A 20,704-nucleotide genomic window follows, 5' to 3' on the forward strand; every position below is an offset into this window, starting at 1 on the left:
AAGTTGAAATTCCACGAAACATGTTTCTCCAGAAACCTCGTGCGAATAATGATATTTTGATATAAAATTTTGTTTTTTTTATTCTAATTATGAGTTTTTGTGACATATGTTTGTTCATCCTCATATGTAGTTTTTGGTATATTATTAAGCAAAGGCTTTATCATTATTGACACATTTTATTGCTTTTTTTTAATTACAATATGAGGTAAAGTTTATTTTCAATTGATATTCATATTGTAAAGAGAGAAATGAAAGTTGCTTAAGATGATGGAAAAAATCATTGAAATGGAGAAGAAATAAAGAGAAAATAGGTGAGTGGAGATATATAGAGAGAAGAAAATTATGGAATGGTAAAGAATGAAGGGAGAAATTGATAGAATCATAGAGTTTGAAAATTCATTTAATTTTATTCTTAATTGTAGAAGTACAATCATCTATTGGTTCTCTATCTCTATAATCTCATAATTTTAGGGTATTTGTTAACAAAATTAAATATTATTTTTCAGTTATGAACAAAATTCATCATAATATTTTAACGTGTATATAAAATTGGTAATCATCTATTGATATATTGTGTAGTTAAATCAAGATTAAATATTAGTGATGAACACGTTTCTACTTATTAATATATTATTATTCAAAATTAAATATTAATTTGTATCAATTCTATTAGTTGATCTTTTTTTTAGATTCCAAACCATTGAAATTAAAGTTTTTTTTTGTTAGATTTTAATTAGATGAAGATTTAGCTTCAAAGTTCATTAATTTATTTAATATTGTTGTTTCAACCCTCGACCTCTTTTTTTTTTTGGGTTAAATCTTTCATTCGTCTATTATCTTAATTAATTTTTTAGAAAAGACTTTTAGCTATTAAAGTCAAAGTTTTTTTTTTTCAATAGTCCGGCTTGAGAATCATTAATTTATTTAAAATTATTATTTTGACCAAAAAAAACTTTTTGGTTAAATCTTTCATTTGTATAACTTTTTTCTTTTTTTAGATTTCTAACCATTAAAATTAATTTTTGGTTATATTTTACATAGATGGAGATTTATTTGATTATGAAAATCAATCGGCAACTGAATTCATTAATTTATTTTCTCCACCTATATATTGTTATTTCAACTCTGAATATTTATGCATTTTTGTTTAATTTTTTATATTTCATTTTTTATTTTTCAAATTTTCATTGGTTCTAATAAATGTTTTAATTCCTCAACTATTTTTCATTAAAAAAATATAAGTTTTCTTATATTGGTTTTCCACGACATAAATTTATAAATACGTTAAAATATTTTTAAATGTTATTAAATTAATGAAATAGAATAACCTTATAATTTTATTCACTTAAAGATTGTATTATTTGAAATTTAGGGCAAATATATCAAATGATTATTATAAACGATTTAAATTTCTATTAATTAAAATTTAGAACACATATATCAAATGATTATTATAAACGACTTTGATGGAAACTTGAGGTTTATAAAAATAAATTAATAAAATAACCAACAGATATTTTTCGTATTTTCATCTAAAAAATCCGTTAAACGAGAAGGTTCATTTAAAAAATTATATAAAAGTTTGATTTTTATTTGTTTTTCTCACTCATAAAATCACTACCTTCGAACGACTATAAAAGAATTACTTGGGTGACGAGATGAGTTGGGAAAAAATGGATTAGATATTAGGTGGCGAGATGAGTTGGGAAAAAAATAATTAAATTTATATAAAAAATCATTAAATTTATATATATAAAAAAAATGTGATTAGATATTAGGTGGCGAAATGAGTTGAGAAAAAATAATTTTTAATAGAGAAATGTTTAAACCTATTCTTGAAAATTCATGGACTAAATTGGCTAATTCCTCGAAACTCATGGACAAATAAAGTACTTTTCCTAAAATTTTATGTTAAAAGAACTATTAAATTGTAATTTGAAATTTATTCTAAACATTTATGTGTGAAAAAAGAAAAACTAAACAAAAATAAAAAGAATAAAAACAGAATATGATGTTAACTTCCCATTAACTGTCAATCAAACACTAGATAATCAAATGCCAAGTTTGACAACTCAGAAATTTAACAAAGAACCATGCGAATAAAATTGATCAATTATCGGGTTGTATGCTAATTAAGGATTATTATTTAATTATTCTAAGAAAAAAAGATATATAAGGGTTAGTTATTTCGTATACCAACTAGATTAATCGGTTATTTTGGTAGGTATTATAGATAATGATCCACTTTTATATTTCACGAATAAATATTAAAATATTACATTTTTCACACAAACATATATAATAGTATCCCTTACCATAAGTAGTTAGTAATTTAAAATGATATTTAGATCAAAAGGATATAGTGAAAAGGGCTTTTTTTCTTTTTTTTTTTTTTACTTTTTTTCCTTATGTTCTATTTTTAAATGTCAGGGTTCTATTCGAATGTCTTTTTTTTTCCTTAATTTTTTTAAACAAACCTAACTATTAACCAACCAGCTTTTGAATATAAAGACAGGCTAGAGATGTCCAATTTTTTCATGGAGATTTCCCGATTAGGTGAGGAATAGAGGAGGTAGTGCAAGAAAAAAAAAATTCTAAATGGAACTGGGACATCTCCATCTCTGCCCGTTTAGCCTCTATTTATTTATTTAGTATAATTATTTAATATTATATTATCATTATTATTATATAAACATTATATTTAAATTTCAAGTTTGATTATTTATTCGTCGAGATAATGAATATGTTTAAATTGAATATTTACGTTTTGATTATATATGTGAATAATTTTATTGATATTTATTTCTTTCTACTAATAGTTACTTATATTTTTTAGACCAAAATTTGAATAATTTATCTATAAATTCAAATGGTAAGGTAAAACTAACCATATAAACAATTTAGGGATAAAGTTAGTTATTTAATAAAAATTTGTCCACGTTAGTGATTTAAATTAATTGTTTTTTTTTTCAAAACAAGAATAACTAACAGGAAAAAAATCTCCACAAGGAACCTGATCCCGTGAAGAATTTTACGGGATGGAAAATGAAATGAGGAGCGAAGATGGGAACGAGGAATGCATGTTCGGCCCCCATCCCACCTCGTGGCTGAAAAAGTGCTACACACCAATCTCTTTGATACTGGCCACGTATTTTGCCACTTCCAGCTCAATCTCCGGAATACCATTTATCATCCACATCACAACTAGAGAAGCAGACAAAACCACAACACTTATCTCTTCTAAATCAATTGACCTATATTCAACTCATCTAAAAAATATTTTAAGTTACACATTATTTTAAAGAAGATAATTAAATTTTCCGTATAAATTGTTTACTTTTATGAAAAAACCAATTCATGGTGAAAAGGGGCAATCATTATGTATGTCAAGTGCATTTATTTTCATTTGTTAGCTTTTTAATCTTGATTTAAGTTATTTACGTACATAGAGAAATTCAATTGGTAGATGCATGCATATGTTTGTGAGTGAAAAAAAAAAAAAACAAATCAATCAAAACTCACTATAGATAAAAGGGCTAAAAAAGGGAGAATTATTACATAATTATTCTACCACACATTTTTTTATTATATATAGTTTTTCAGTTTTAATACTAAATTATTAATAGTTGGTTTTAAATTATAATTATAGAAAAAAAAACTATTTTATAGTCAATGAATTGCAATTTTTTAAATTAGGCAAAGCTCGGGAATTTAATTAATCAAACTTAAAAAAAAAAGAATAAATTTACAAAATAGACCAAATTATATTCACAAATAACTAATGAAATTTTATTTGTAGAAATTACCACTTCATACCAAAATTTAAAATTTAGAGTTAAAATACATTCTTCAGTAGAACCTAAATAATATGAAATTAAAACAATTTAACACCCATAATAGTTTCAAAAGATACAAATTAAACATTTTTATTTTATCAGCTAACTTAGACCTTTTTCATTTGAATTGAAATTATCATTATTATTTTCTGTAAATGAATATTGACATTCTTTATAAGTATCCATGTGAAGACTTGAAATAAAAATATCTTAACCAAAATATTCAATTTCTATTACTAATTACAAAATATATAAAACCATTAACAAATTAAGTATGAAAGTTGTTAAAATTTAATTTCAAAATTTTAAAGCAAAATCCTATTGTTAAAATCTTCGGTCCTCAAAATGCGGCCAGTCACGAATACTAGAAAATTTTCATGAAATACAAACAATATTATTATAATTATTTCTTAAATAAAAGCATTATGAAATAATTTAGATTAAATTACTGAATAATCCAAAAAAAGAAAAGAAAAAGCTACTCACCGTTGAAATATAATTAAATTAGTCAAAGGACCTTTTAATTTTCCATCAAAGTCTAAACATTAACCCATTAATTAAGTAGAATATGAATGAAAAAAAAAAGAATTTGATAAAATACAAACCTACTTAAAAACAATTATTAAAAAAATAAAAAAACATATAATTAATTACTCACAAACTAAATTTTTTGGTCTGTTTATTTTTCCTCTCTGAAATAAAATATCGAATCAATTTAGAGGTTTATATTAATTTCATCATCAACCAGTTTCAACATTTATCATCTAAAAGATTTAAAAAAAAAACACAATAAATTAAGTTGAAAAACACTCTAAAGACCCAAACATATATTTAGCCTAAAAGAAAAAAAGAAAAGAAAAGAAAAGATCTGAAAATTAAATACTAAAGACAAGGTCAAATTAGGTATTCTGCAATATCTTAACCAAGGTCAGAGTCTGACCAACCCGCAGTCCTGAACCGTCTACCACGAGGCAACGCATGGGAACCAAATATTAATTTTAAACAATACACGAGGCTGTTTTACAAATATGGAAAATCAAAATATCATGGGCCATCTCTGTAATTCTGATAAAGTTTAAACCCCACATTGAAAAAGCATCAGCAGATCAAGGCAGAACGAAAGTACCAAAACACCCTTCTTGTTCTGTACCTAAATCCTCGGTACGATATATGACAATTTTGATCTTACTTTAGGGATATAAAAGTAATTTCGATTGAAAAACAACAGCTAGTCTCATTTCGTCCAAAGCCCACGGATTATCAGCAAAATAAATTTTCAGCTCTCTCGAAATAAAAGCAAAAAGCTTCGGAAACAAAAATACGTTTTTGGATTGCAGGTATCTATTTCGATCCTTCCCTGTAATTGAAATATATATAAAAATGTAAAATTTGGTAGATGTAATAATAATACGGCCTTACATTCTCTATACTTTCATTGCTGGAATCAGAGGCTCTGCTTCTATTCTCTTGCGTAGATTCTCCCTTCTGCACTTCTTACTAATTTCCTTCCTCTTTCTGGATTCTTCTTAGGTCTTGGCGAAAAGGGTTTTGTTTTTTCGCTTCTGGGTTTGGTGGGTTTGGCCAGGAAGAGCTCAATAAGAGCTGGACCAGCTTGTTTTTTAAAAAACTAACAGTTTATTTTGATTTTATCCACTCCTCTGCTAGTGTTTGGATTCGAAAAAGATGTCTCAGACCAACTGGGAAGCTGATAAAATGTAAGTTTCTTGTGTGTTTTGTTTCTTATTCCCACTTTCTTTCTACTTGGGGTTCTATCTTTTTTGTTACTTCAATGGATTTCTTCTCTCCTATTTGTTTGATCTCGTATTGGGGTTTCTGTAATTTTGATTTTCTTGCTAATTTATAGCATTACAAATTTCGATCTTTCAACTTGTTTTCTTGAAGTTTTGCGCGCCAACCTTTGGCATTGGGCTTACTTCGTTTTCTGGAGGATTTAGGGTTTAGTTCTTTCCATAATCACTTGATTTCAATTTAGCCGATGATTTGTGTTACTCTACTCGAACCCTTATTTGGGTTTATCTTAGTTCTTCATTTTCTGTCTGTCGTGAAAGTTTTGTGCCTCAGTGTTTGCTTTCTTTCTCTTCCTTTTCTTATCTTCTTACTGGAAATGAATTTTCAATTACTCCCTAACTTGGAATATTGCTCTTGTTCTTGTACTCTATGCACTGCTATGTAACAGGTTAGATGTGTATATTCACGATTATTTGGTAAAAAGAGATTTGAAGGCTACTGCTCAGGCTTTTCAAGCAGAGGGAAAAGTGTCTTCAGATCCTGTGGGTGAGTATATTTGGATTTTTTTTTCATTTGGTTGGTTCAATATGGAGTTGTATTGTACCATTTGCTTATGTTAGTAATGATTTTTCGAGTTATGGGGTTACAGCTATTGATGCGCCTGGAGGCTTTCTGTTTGAATGGTGGTCGGTATTCTGGGATATATTCATTGCTAGGACTAATGAGAAGCACTCTGATGTTGCTGCATCTTATATTGAGGTTTGTTGCATAGTTTCATTTTGATACGATTGAACTCGGAAATGCACTTTCTGCATTTGATTTTGTTGTTCAGAGCTATTAATATTTCATCCTAATTTCGTATTGAAAAAATAATTTATATCTTGTTACCATTTTGGAGTTGAATAATATGTCGTTGTTGACTTAAGTCTATATTGGTCAAACTAAGTACCTTCTTCAAATTCTTGTTGAAATTGCAGCCTACAACTGCATTCTCCCATTTTGTGCATACAATGTTTAGAATAACATAAACAGACAGATTTGACAATAGGCTAACTGTTGAGCATTGTTTTATTAAATCTTTGAATCATCTGTATTGAACCTGCCATTATTGTTTTGACCTCCAGTGGTAAGGGATCATTAAAGTAATTCTCAAATGCCCTGCAAGTTATTGTTTTCTCATGACAAGCCCTTTAACCCTAGATCCTATCCCTTATGCATAAAGAATGCTGTTTTGGCATGTGTAGGTCCTTTTTTTGTATTTTGTATTTTTATTTTGTTTAAAAAAATTTTCTAGTGAAAATGTTCTGGCTGCTTAGGTTTTAATTTCAGTAGTTGGTGACCCTGAATTTAAAATCTTTTTAGATGCAATTTATCAAGAATGTATTAGAAATTAATTTATAGATTTCCTGAGGAAACTCCCTTCTCAAAATAAACTCAAGTCACACTTTCTTTTCACATATGCTATTTGATACCAAAAAACATATTAAAATGTTACCCCGTAACATCAAATTCCTCTGCAAGAGACACTTACAGTCTATAAACTTTCTAGACACAATTAATAAAAGCAAGAGAGCAACAGCAACATCAGCAACATCAACAGCAGCAGCAGCAGCAGCAAACACAGCCACAGCAACAGCAACCACAACACATGCAGATGCTTCTGATGCAGAGACATGCCCAACAGCAGCAGCAGCAACAACAACAGCAACAGCATCAACAGCAACAGCAGCCACAGCAGCAACAACAACAAACTCAGCAACAGCAACAACAGCGAAGAGATGGAGCCCAACTCTTAAATGGACCTTCAAATGGTTTTGCTGGAAATGATCCTCTTATGCGCCAGAATCCCGGGTCTGTAAATGCATTGGCTACAAAAATGTACGAGGACAGATTAAAACTGCCCCTTCAGAGGGATTCTCTAGATGATGCGTCTATGAAAGTAGGTATACTGGCTGGATTTTTTACAAGCAAAGGTTTTTGTTACTTTTTCTTATACTTTGTAAATCTTTCAGCAAAGATTTGGGGAAAATGTCGGGCAGCTGTTGGACCCTAATCATGCTTCAATTCTGAAGTCAGCTGCAGCAACCAGCCAGTCCTCAGGGTGCTTCTCTCGTTGATATTTCTCTCATTATCACTGCATTCACATAAAACATAAACATCAAAGGCCATGCACATAAAAGACTTTCTTGCTGATTATTGGAGTTTGATTTATGTTTGATGGGATACTTTACATAATTATATTTTATTTTGTCTAATCTTGGGTATTAATATTGTTGCATGACAAGATCTGCAGAAATTCCTAAGTATTGCATATTGGATGTCACTAACTGTTCCTTTGGATGGCTATGCACTACCTTACTTGCTTAAGAGTTCTAAATTCTAATTACAGGCAAGTGTTACATGTTACAGCTGGGGGAATGTCTCCTCAAGTTCAATCTAGGAACCAGCAATTGCCAGGTTCCACACCGGTAAGAAACTTCTATTAAGTTCTTCATATACTATATTCCTTCCTGTTTCCCTGAAAAACTTTGTAAAAATGCAGGATATAAAGAGTGAGATCAACCCAGTTTTGAATCCTAGAGCTGCAGGTCCTGAGGGATCACTGATGGGCATTCCTGGTACTGCCAAATTATTGAAGTTTTGAGTACTTGCTGTGTGAATTCGTTGTAATTGGAATCCTGGAAACCCTGTGTTTTAATTACTCAATCTTCATTTAATACACCGGGGGTTTTTACTGCTTAAAGATAAATTAAGGTTTTGTGGGCTACTATCAGATGTCTTACATGTTAAATGAAAATATCTTTCAGGATCGAATCATGGTGGCAATAATTTGACCTTAAAGGGATGGCCCCTCACTGTATGTTTCTAGTGACCGGTTCTCTTCATCTCTGTTATAATTACAATAATGTGTAGAATGTATGGATTCCAAGTTGATGGGTTTTCTCATTCAATTTTTCCTTTTCTTTTGCAGGGGTTAGAGCAGCTACGCTCTGGGATCCTTCAGCAACAAAAACCTTTCATACAGGCTCCTCAATCCTTTCCTCCGCTTCAGATGTTGACACAACAACACCAACAACAACTTATGCTCGCACAACAGAATTTAACATCACCTTCAGTTAATGATGATGGTAGAAGATTGAGAATGCTTTTGAATAGTCGAATGGCAAAAGATGGACTTTCAAATTCTGTTGGTGATGTTGTTCCAAATGTTGGATCTCCTCTCCAAGCTGGTAGTCCTCTCTTGCCTCGTGGAGACAACACAGACATGATCATTAAGGTGTTAAATTACTCTCTTATGGATGGTTTCAGTTTTGACTTTTATACTTCGATGTTTTTATTTAGGACATGTTATAGACTTCATGGTCCAGTTTTCTAAGCATGTATTATATTTTCCTTAGATAAAAATGGCTCAATTGCAGCATCAACAACAGCAGCAACAGAATAGTAGCCAGCAACAGCAGCAGCAGCAACTTCAGCAGCATGCTCTTTCAAATCAACAATCACAAAGCTCAAACCACAACATGCACCAGCAAGAAAATATTGGGGGCGCTGGCAGTGTCACCATGGATGGTAGCATGTCAAACTCGTTTCGTGGAAATGATCAGGTCTGGTACTGACTAATCATCATTGGTCAATCAATTTACTATTGCTAGAGCATCTGTATCTTCCAGTTTCTATGATATATTTAGAATATTTTCTGGCTGTCACCAACATCACAGTGAGTGCCGTTTGTAATTTCTCATATTAATGTTATGTGTATGTGTGTGTGTGTGTCACTTTAGTTATTCCCCGTTTGCTTGTCACTTTTGTTATTTCCACTGACAAACTGATGATACCTGCTAAGTGGTAAAGAGGTTGTTTCGGCTGTGAATTTTGTTAATTCCCTTTTTTTCATGAATTTGATAACAGGTCATGCGGTTAGATTGGCGTCAGTTGTCTATTATAGAGCCTTCAAGTATAAAAAAAAATATTTCCTGTACTACTTTAAGCTTTAAACATGTTCTGACATCTCATTTTCAGGTTTCAAAAAATCAGACTGGGAGAAAGAGGAAGCAGCCAGTGTCATCTTCGGGTCCAGCAAATAGCTCAGGAACAGCAAATACTGCAGGCCCATCCCCAAGTTCTGCTCCTTCAACTCCCTCAACTCACACACCTGGAGATGCAATCTCAATGCCTGCTTTGCCTCACAGTGGTAGTTCATCTAAGCCTTTGATGATGTTCAGCAGTGACGGTACTGGCACTTTTACGTCCCCCTCAAATCAGTTGGTAGGTGGAGCTTGGTAGTCGTTTGTATGAAAGGAATTAAATAATTCCTTTTGCACTTGCTCATTGGCATTCCATTTTGGCAGTGGGATGATAAAGAACTTGAATTGCAGGCTGATATGGATCGCTTCGTGGAAGATGGGTCTCTTGATGACAATGTCGAGTCTTTTTTATCCCATGATGATGCGGACCCTAGAGATCCTGTAGGGCGTTGTATGGATGGCAGCAAAGGTGCAATAAACGCTATACCTTGCTTTCTTCTTACTATTCTGCTTTTTTTTTTTTTTTTTGGCAATTTCCAGGAAGTAAATGCATAGCATTTGCGAGTGGCAAGTATTTATGTTTTGTATTCTGCCACAGAGCTACCTACTTGATTTATGCTGCATATGCTCTAATATTTTGTTCATGAATCTTTCCCAGAAAAAAATATTCTTACCTTAACCACATCCACCATTGTTTTTGAATGTCATAAGTATATTTAAATCTCACCTAGCTGGTGTATTTTCAATTTTGTGCAATAATAATAGAGAACATAATAATTGGTAAGGGTTGAGAAAACGATTAAAGAGCATGCAGTATTAAGTTAATGGTTTTGGTAGTCTTCCTTTTATCCTTTTTACCATTGAGACTATCCATCAAGGAGGTCATATATTGCCCATGCAATTAATGATATAATAATAATACAAGCACTTTGGAAGACCCAGTTAAGATGTTCTGTGGCACCACACCAGGAGTTTGCTTCACATATCTTAATCTAGGTCATTCGGAAGGATACAAAATGGATAATTATGGTGTAGAGTTAAAGGTGAAGTAATGTAGGATTTAGGCTATAAATTGCATACATTCTTCTTAGTATGTTGCTTACATTCTTGATCTTGCTGTAAGACAGTGGCTTGAAAGCTACTAAACTATAATTAGCATTTAGGGTAACCTCCAGATAAAGTTGAAAATTGGTTTTGAGCATGGTCTACTATTTTATATGTATCTTTAAGGAGTGAATTTAACCTTCAGGATTCACATTTACGGAGGTGAATTGTGTTAGAGCAAGCTCAAGCAAAGTTTCCTCTTGCCACTTTTCATCTGATGGAAAACTGCTTGTTAGTGGTGGCCATGATAAGAAGGTGAGAACCCAATGACGACGACCCGTACTGTATATCAGGAGTGTTGTTATGTTTTAAGTATCGCATGTAAGATTTAAAAAATCTTGTTATTGGTTGCAGCATTGGCCAATCCGTTTTTCCCCCTTTCTTCCTTAGGGATTAATTATGATGGTTTTGCAGGCTGTATTATGGTACACGGAGAATTTAAAGCCGAAAACTTCACTTGAAGAACATGCTTCCATAGTCACTGATGTTCGTTTTAGTCCTAGCATGCCCCGCCTTGCAACTTCTTCATTCGATCGAACAGTCAGGGTTTGGGATGCTGACAACGTTAGTTATCCTTTATCTGTCTTTGATTTAACTCGAGTCTTTATTCCTTAATTATTGCACTTGCATCATACATATAACCTCCATAACCTCCACAAGTGTTTGCTTATGAATCATATAACGCTTAGACATTTCTATGATAATTTTGTTCAATTATTTTAAATCAACCAAGCATATATTATCAATGAACTTTATCCATGCACGGCTAAACATGCCTGCCTGAGAATCGCAACTAGAAGCTCGTACAATCTATCTTCGGCCAAATGTAGTTTGGAAATGTTTAGAAAAATTTAAGATATGAATTTTGATTTGAGCTTTGTCCATCTTTATTTTGTTAGACTAAGATGAACATGTTATTTCACAGCATAACATATGCACTTCTACTACAAATTATTCCACGATAACAGCATCATACTAGTAAATAAACTGTCCTTATGTAAAAAAAATGATGTTAAAATTTGTTAATTAATCAATCTACCCATCAACATAATCTATTTCTTCTAACTACCATGCTATGTGTGCAAATATATTAATAAAGCTAAATGACAAATTAACTTTTTGGTAATAACTTATAACAGTTCTTCTTTCGTCTATTAAAATTTGTTTATGGAACTTGGAAGTACTTAATTGAGATCTTCTTAATAAGGATAGGATAAGATTAAGAATTTAAAAGATTGAAGATCAAATTGAAAATTAAAAAGACGGGGAAGGGATATGCTTATTTATTTACTTATATTTGGTCTCTCTTTTGCAAAAAAAGTTATACAATATGTTGCTGTATCTCAATCTGTATTTCAATCTGCAGCATTGTTATTCTCTACGTACTTTTACGGGACATTCTGCTTCTGTTATGTCTTTGGACTTCCATCCAAAGAAGGATGACTTTATTTGCTCCTGTGATGGTGATGGTGAGATTCGATACTGGAATATTACTAATGGCAGCTGTGCAGCAGTATTCAAGGTATCTTGGTTTTTCATGGTTCATACGTATATAAGCAATCATAGTACCTAAATTGCTCCTGTAAATTAGGGTGGTACAGGCCAGCTGAGATTTCAACCTCGTCTTGGGAGATACTTTGCTGCTGCTGTAGATAACATCGTATCCATTTTTGATGTTGAGACACAAGCACGTCTGCATTCGTTACAGGTCAGTTTATATTTGAAGTTGTGCCACCTGCCAAAGATATAGGTTCTACGCTTTTGTTTATTAATGTGCATTATTCAACAATATTCTATATTTAAGTCAGTTGAAGACAACCCTAGAAATCACATGTATTGTATTTTGGGTATTTGAGGTTTTTTTTGCAGTTGCTTAAAATATAGATAGATGTATGGACTTGTTTTTTTATTCTTGATTTTCAACCTCTCATTTTAATCGCTAGCATAGCTCGACTTAGAGGTCAGATGTTTGAATTTCCCTAACATGTTGAACTCAAACAGCTCATCTAAATATGTTTTTTCAGTGCCATCATGTAATTATCTGTGATCAAAACGATTCTGGTTTCTTCTTTGTTTTTAGACTTGACTAATCTTATGTTCCTGAAATTTCTTGTGTTTTGTTTCTATTCCCATGTGGATCGGCTTACCTTTTCTGGATGAAATGTGTGCTTCTAAGTATAGGGACACACCAAAACGGTTCATTCACTTTGTTGGGATCCTTCTGGAGAGTTCCTGGCATCCGTTAGCGAGGATTCTGTTCGAGTGTGGACACTTGCTTCGGGGAATGAGGGTGAATCTATTCACGAGTTGAGCTGTAATGGCAATAAATTTCACTCTTGCGTTTTTCATCCCACCTACTCTACTTTGCTGGTCATTGGATGTTACCAGGCAAGTCCTCTACAAACCAGGGTCATATTCTTAAGTTGGAAAGAATTAGAAACGTTATTTCTCTTCCTAGTTTGTGTATTGTCGATTAAGCTTTAAAGGATAAATAGTTATCCCCCTCTCACTTCCATTCTCATCTTGGCTGCTGCAGTCGTTGGAGCTTTGGAACACAACAGAGAACAAGACGATGACTCTATCAGCTCATGAAGGTTTAATATCTTCCTTAGCAGTGTCCACAACATCGGGTCTGGTTGCCTCGGCCAGCCATGACAAGTTCATCAAACTATGGAAGTAAAATAAAAAAAGGAAAGACAAAAGAAAACCAAAAAGGGAAAATGGTAACTCACACTAGTTAAATGGAAAGCCAAGGCAGTGATCTGGTACTGGTTTGTTTTGGTCCAGCTTTGTGTACTGTTTTTAGGCCCTTTTTTTTAGGACTTCTGATTTTTTTTTCCTTCCCTTTTTGCTTTTAGAATATCAAACTTGAGCTGGATATGATATGACCTAAAATTCTGACAAAACTGTTTCTTGTAATTGGACTCCATCCTGGTAGAATGTATACTATAACTCTTCCCGTCTTCTGCTTATGCCCCCCCCCCCCCCCCCCCAAAAAAAAAAGGCACAATGCCTCTGGCTTCATTATTGATGTACTAGAGAGAAGAATATGGCTTAAAGTTTACCAGAAAAAAGAAAAAAAAAAAAAAGAAGGAAAAAAAAGCAAAAGAAGGTGTATGAGTTGTTTGATAAAGTTGAATGTTGAGGAAAAGTGGTGCTATCATTTATGGAAAAAAGTCTCATGTAGTGGAAAGGAATTCCAATAATTGAACAACAGCCCCATTCCCACCATTTTTTTTTAAAATTTTTTATTCATTATTATTACATGTTGACCCAGTTCCTAAATTCATATGTATTAATGTTTGATCATTCTCAAAATATCCACTTCACTCGTATATGAAATGTTTACAACAATTTTATTTCAGTTGACTTGATGTCTTTCCTTTTGAAACTAAAAATCAAAATTAATAATAAATACATTAATAAACACATGTGAGGTGCCGGAGATTTAAACTTTTGATTTATTAGTTGAATATATAAACTTAAACGAGTTTAGGTTGACTTGTTTAGGAGAATTTGTACGAAAATGTTTAATTTTGGTCTATAAGGATACACACTAATTGTTTGGATACTACAGGCATGGTTTAAAATTTTGATCGAAATTTCAAATTTTTGATGAAATTTATCTTGAAGGGCTCAAAATTTCAATTTCGAGAATATCTTGATTTCCCCATTTCAATGAAATTTCGAGATTATGAGAAAATTTCAAGAAATTTCGACATTTTAAGATTTTTTTTAATTAACTACATTAGTCCAATTCAATTATTTCAATTTTATGGTTCTGATTATACACATTTCTATCGTTCCACACAGTTTTTGACAAAAGATTGTCTTTTTATGTGCTACTTTTTTTAATTCCAACTTTTCTCAATTTTTAACCTTATTTTTTACCCAAAACTTTCGTTTGGAAAGAAATTGAATTTCGAAAAAACCATTAAAAACCATCTATATTTATTTTTAACCTCATTTGAACTTTTTTATATTAAATTTTCACTATCATTTTACCTCAAAATTGAATTGATGTGAGTTCTTTTTTCTTTTACCATCAACTTTCATAATTTTCACATCATTTCACCTTAAAAAATATTCCTCAATTTTATATTATTTATAATTATTTTTCAATTTCTTTTTTAAATTTCTGCTATTGCATGAACATTTACACATATATTTATAATATACATCTAAATGTTACTTTACTTTATAGAATTTATGATTAAAAATGGTCAATTATAGTCTAACTAAGCCACAATGAAAGTTTCATTAACTAATTATAACATTTTTCATCAATTTTCATAACTTGTCTCGAAATTTCCATAATATCAATATTTCATCGATATTTCCATAAAATCGGGACGTTGATATTTTCATCGACATCGATACTCGAACCTTGGTGTTGGAGATTTGTTTAGTTGATTTTATATTTTTTTAAAAAGCAATGCTTTCTGTAGATGTCTCAAATAAAGTCTTAAAATATGTTTGTGACATCATAGTGTCTTCTTACAGAATATTTTTCTTATATGAAAATATCCGACTGTAATATTTAGTCCGATATTTTCCTTTATTGAAGCGCGACCTTTCTATTCCAAATCAGTATTTGTTTCCTTTCTTGGATTTGATTACTAAAGAGAATTATGATGTCCATTTTATTAAGCAAGACGATTTCTGTTCGATGATCGATTTGTTTTACATTCTGTTCTTGCTCCTTGATCATTATTCTTCTGTACAAGTTCTTCATCCGTAGAAGTGCAACACTTTGCAGTGAATCATGGCCTTAGAGGGAGCCTAAGCCATTGCTGCTAGAGAAGAGATTCTTAGTCTTAGGAAGAGCCTAAGACTAAACTTCGGAGAAGGAGTTCTCCATCTTAGAAGGATCCTAAGATTCATTAGTGAAGGGAGTTCGCTGACTCGAGAAAAAATATCATTGTGAGAGGAGTCTCACTCATCGTCGGAAGCCGAGGTGATCAACACTAATATTGTCAAGCTTAGGGGAAGCCTAACTACACTTGAGGGGAGTCTCACATCTAGGAGAAGCTAAGTACACTTGAGAGAAAGTCTCACATCTAGGAGAAGCTTAGGTGATCAGTGAGTTTAGCTCTACAATCATTGTAGTGGTCATGTATTATAGATAAGTACTACGTTTAAACTATTTAACTCTTTAATTTAGTGGATTATCTTTTTTGGACATACTGCACTCTGATGTAGGTGGTTCATCATCGAAATGGATTACCAATTTCTGTGTATCTTTACTTGTTTACTTGCAGTTAGTATTTTTGTTGTTTTAGAGGTTGTCAGTGCTTCCTGTTTAACATCCATATATCGAGTGACGAGTCACCCTAGCACTTTTTCAATTGGTATTAAAGCAGGTCACCTTTGTCAACAACAATTAACCCAGTTCCTTGTTGACAACGGGTACAGTTGAGGAGGAGTTGATAAGACTCTCTTTGTAAAATCCCATGAGAATTTTATGATTGTTCAAATTTATGTTGACGATATTATTTTCGGAGGGACGTCACAGGAGATGGTCGAGCTCTTTGTGAGACAAATGCTGGAAGGATTCAAGATGAGCATGGTAGGAGAAATGTCCTATTTTCTGGGATTTCAAATAAAGCAACTGAATGAAGGAATCTTTATCTCTCAAAGCAAATTTGCCAAGAGTTTAGTGATGAAGTTGGCTTGAAAAGTGCTAGTTTCAAAAGAACTCCAGCTTCAACTCATGTGAAAATATCAAAAGACTCAGTTGGAACTAAAGTCGATGAAAGTCTATATAGAAATATCATTGGGAGCTCGCTGTATTTAATAGCCAGCAGGTCAAACATTGCTTTTGTTGTAGTGTATGTGCCAGATATCAATCTTGTCCTAAAAACAGTCATCTACTTAGTGCAAAAAGGATAATCAAATACATAAATGGCACAAGTGAATATGGTTTACTGTATACGTTCGACACAAGTAGCGCATTAGCTGACTACTGTGATGCTGATTGGGCAGACAGCTCAGAGGATAGAAAGAGTACTTCTGGAGGTTGTATTTTCTTGGGTAACAACTTGATTTCATGGTTCAACAAGAAACAAAATTGTGTTTCCCTGTCGATGGCTGAAGCTGAATATATTGCAGTAGGGAGTAGTTGTACTTAACTAGTCTGGATGAAGTAAATCTTACTGGAGTATGATATCCCACAAGATGTCATGTCTCTTTAAGTGCGATTAATATAGCCAAAAATCCAATTCAACATAGTCATACCAAACATATTGACATCAGACACCACTTTATTCATGACCTTGTGAAAAGTAAGCAGATCAAGTTAGAGCATGTCAACACTAAAAATCAATTAGCAGACATTTTTACCAAGACGTTAGATGCTAAACGTTATGAGGCCCTGAGGGCAGATTTGGATCTTTGTGTTTTGAAGGCATGAAAATTAGATTTTTGGGCCATTCAATTGAGGATCTCGGCTGTCAAACATGTAAGCCCATAAAGTTATTTTTGTAAATACCCGCCTTAATGACGAATGTTGGGAGTTCTAGGAAGTCTAATAGTTTTATTTTCAAATTAATTTTTGAATTTAAATTGTTGGCAGATTAATCGTGGTAGGTCTCCTCATTGTATCGTGGGTTTGTCCTTTTCTCAACCGTCTCCTTACAAAATTTGTGTGCTTGCTTGTCATACTAATCTTCCTCTACTGGTGAGTACTCATCAAGGAACTCACACTTCTGACGGAAAAATTGTGAGATACAAAGAGAAGACCAAACGAAACCTGCATATGCCTAATGATGTTTCTTTCAATTCAATCAACAAATATGGAGTTCGTGTACGTGGGCTCCCTTCTCAACAAAATGAAATCAAAGTTCTTCCTCCCTCAGGAAAGAAAAAACACTCTAGGGCAGGATTGATTGACGAATCAAAAGGAAAGAAAAGGTAAGCTCTTCTGCCTTGACATTGTCTGACTTGATTGAACTGAGGAGAGAAATTCGTCCAAATATTGAAAAATCTACTTCAGGAAATTCTTCCAATCACATGCATGATTTTATAGCCACACCTAGAAAGCCTAATGAGATTGTCGACCCATTTGTCAATGATCAAGTAGAAGCTAGGGTTTCCTAGAGTAGATTAATTTCTAATGAAAATCTTGCATTTAGTTCGGGCACTGTTGAATCTACTGTTCATGCTTCTAATAATGTTTTAGGAAAAACTGTTGTTATTTCTAGTAGTTTTGAGTTTGATAATTTGTCTATACCTTTTGAGAGTACTGTTGAGACTGTTAATGGGTTAGTTGAAACTGAAGATGTTAATATCTCTGAAGAAAATATTTTAAAGACTATTGTTGAAAATATTGTTTATGCTTGCTCCGTGCTTGTTGCTATTGATTCACTAAATGCTCATGTGATTCCGATTGTGACTAGTACTAGGCCTAGTGAAGAGGCTCAAACTGTTGAAGAGAATGTCAAAACTCTGATTGAGTCTTCCTCTTTACCGAATTAAATATTTATGACTGATGTTTTGTTGACTACTGAGATTCCTTAGAATGTGAAACATGTTGCTTTATATGATGATGTTGCTAACTCCAGCGATCGAAGTCATGTGAATTCTCTTCATTCTGCTCATTTTGATGACAAAGACGATGAAGATGATATTACTATCGTAGAGCTTCGATCAAGAAAAACTATAATTGATGCCAATGTTTCTGGTGCTGTTAATGTGAATGTTGATGCCTCCTCTGAGACATATGAGAATGAATATGAGAAATCTGCTTCTAAGAAAGCTTTAAATTGGAGTTTTAAGAGCAGCTCGAACAATGATGATATTGGGTCTGCTAATGTCACTAGGGCCTCCACTCAGGCCAAAAGAAAACAACTAGCTACTTCCAACGTTCCCTCTGTGCCTTGAGATGGCATTTCTTTCCACTTTGAAGAGGGTGTCAACCTGTGAAAATATATTGTTAAACACATAATTATAGATAATAAAGAATTATCTGATCATACTGAAGAGTGTGTTGAGCTTATGGAGTTGATTCATGTTGCTGGACTTAAACGAACTGTCTTTAACTTGGGACCCTATTATCCTCAGCTTGTTCGTGAGTTTATTGTGAATCTTCTCTCTGGTTTTGCAGATTCAACCAACCTAGATTACCAGAGGGTGCATATTAGGCGTCATCCATTTGTTTTCTTTGCTGCTTTGACCAATCAATTTCTGCATTAAACGTGCATGAGAATGTGAAGAACAACTTCTTTCCCTAAGAGATTTAGTGTTTAAACTAACTAAAGGAACCCGTTCTACATTGCCACGAAGGGGTCAACTGCCTACAACTATTTTAAGTGTCAAATATGCCTTTCTGCATAGGATTGACATTTATAATTAGTGCCCCTCCTTTCATAAATTGGGCTTATCCATTGCTCTTGCTATATCAAATAGGGACTTAAGCTCAGTTTAATTATGGTGTGTTTGTGTTGAACCAGATTAAAAGGCACATTGGGTCCACAACTTTTAAATTGCCTATTTGTTTTCCTTGCCTTATCTGTATTATTCTACTATCCTAGAAGCCTGATATTTTCTCTCATACAGAACCTGTTGAGCCTTCTCTGAGTCTATTCTCCATCAAACTAAAGCTTCTATAGGGACAGCATGTTCCTAACCTACACTACCACCATGACTCATCATCTTCTTGGTCCAAAAGCTTTAATTGAGTATTCTTTTAGTAGTCGTATCCTTCACCTGCTATTAAATGAATCTTGTGATCTTAAGTCCGTGATGGAAAGACTTCAGGAGAGAGAGACTAAGGTTGATGAGATTCTACGGATTATGTGGTTTGTCTTGTCCAAGGATGGAGGGACTTCTTCTTCTCAACCGAGGAGTTGATTTTTTTTTTCTTTTAACGACCATAAAAGGGGAGTGTTTGGTTATGGTTATTTTTTCGGCTTTGCTTCTGGTTTTGCTATTTGATATTTTTTGAATATGATCTTTTGTCTGGGTTGGTGCTGCTTTGGACTTATGTTTTATGATTTGATTTGCTCTGAAAACCCTTGTTGTTTGGGCTTGTTTTATGGCGTTACCGGTGATGCTATACTTTTTGTCAAGCCTTTATTTGAGATATTTTTTGATGATGAATTTTTGTTTTCTTTCGTTCTACCTATTTAAAAAAAAATAAAAATATATAAGTCAAAGGGGGAGTTTGTTGGAGATTTATTTAGTTAGCTTTATATTTTTATAAGGCAGTGGTTTCTGAAATTTCTCAAATAAAGGCTTAACATCCGTCTGTGATGTCAGAGTATCTTCCTGCAGAATATTTTCTTTATCTAGAAATATCTGAATGTAATATTTTGTCTAGTATTTTCCTTTATTGAAGTGCGACCTTTCTATTTGAAATGGGGATTTGTTTCCTTTCTTGAATTCAACTACTTAAAGATAATTATGTTGTCCATTTAGGCCAGCCACATATTTTATTAAACAAGACGACTTTTGTTCGATGACCGATTTGTTCTTCATCGTGTTCTTGCTCCTTGATCATTATTCCGCTGTGCAAGTTCTTCATCCGTTGAAGTGCAATACCTTGAAGTGAATCACCGTCTTAGGGGAAACCTAAGTTATTACTACTAGAGAAGGGATTTTTAATCTTAGGGGGAGCTTAAGACTCAACTTCGGAGAAGGAGTTCTTCATGTTAGGAGGATCTTAAGATTAATCAGTGAAGGGAGTTTGTTGACTTGAGGAAAGATATCATCGTGAGAGGAATGTCACTCATCGTCGGAAGCCGAGGTGATTGACACTAATATTGTCAAGCTTAGTGGAAGCCTAAGTACACTTGAGAGGCAGTCTCACTGTGACGCCCCCCAAAGATCGTAAGGTAAAATCCGTCTTGTTCCCTTTTATTTTTGGGTTTGAAATTACATGGTAAGTGGTTAGGGGATTTTGGAATATATATATATATATATATTATTTAGGAAAAGAGAGGAGGAGTTAGGGTTTAGTGGGGTAAATGGTTATAAATGTGGAGTTAATGA

The 20,704-nt window shown here is 33.0% G+C and overlaps 1 protein-coding gene across 4 annotated transcripts; it reads left to right on the top strand.

Moving 5' to 3' along the window:
- Positions 1-5,033: 5,033 nt before the first annotated feature.
- Positions 5,034-13,681, top strand: LOC120075476 (transcriptional corepressor LEUNIG). Of its 4 annotated transcripts, XM_039028895.1 has the most exons (19): positions 5,034-5,173; positions 5,367-5,551; positions 6,034-6,131; positions 6,235-6,344; positions 7,135-7,524; positions 7,598-7,686; positions 7,975-8,053; positions 8,128-8,203; positions 8,393-8,442; positions 8,557-8,862; positions 8,984-9,190; positions 9,606-9,851; positions 9,935-10,079; positions 10,860-10,969; positions 11,129-11,278; positions 12,081-12,236; positions 12,306-12,422; positions 12,896-13,102; positions 13,251-13,394. In XM_039028895.1, exons 2-19 carry the CDS (start codon positions 5,520-5,522, stop codon positions 13,392-13,394), a joined length of 2,712 nt encoding a protein of 903 aa, XP_038884823.1. In that variant the 5' UTR covers positions 5,034-5,173; positions 5,367-5,519. The 4 variants fall into 4 exon arrangements, with proteins under 4 accessions (XP_038884823.1, XP_038884825.1, XP_038884824.1 ...); XM_039028897.1 differs by lacking the exon at positions 5,034-5,173 and having other exon boundaries at positions 5,236-5,551; positions 9,005-9,190; positions 13,251-13,681; XM_039028896.1 differs by lacking the exon at positions 5,034-5,173 and having other exon boundaries at positions 5,520-5,551; positions 13,251-13,681.
- Positions 13,682-20,704: the final 7,023 nt, after the last annotated feature.

This window comes from Benincasa hispida, chromosome 4 (assembly GCF_009727055.1).
Source record: "Benincasa hispida cultivar B227 chromosome 4, ASM972705v1, whole genome shotgun sequence".
In the NCBI taxonomy this organism is placed as follows: domain Eukaryota; kingdom Viridiplantae; phylum Streptophyta; class Magnoliopsida; order Cucurbitales; family Cucurbitaceae; genus Benincasa; species Benincasa hispida.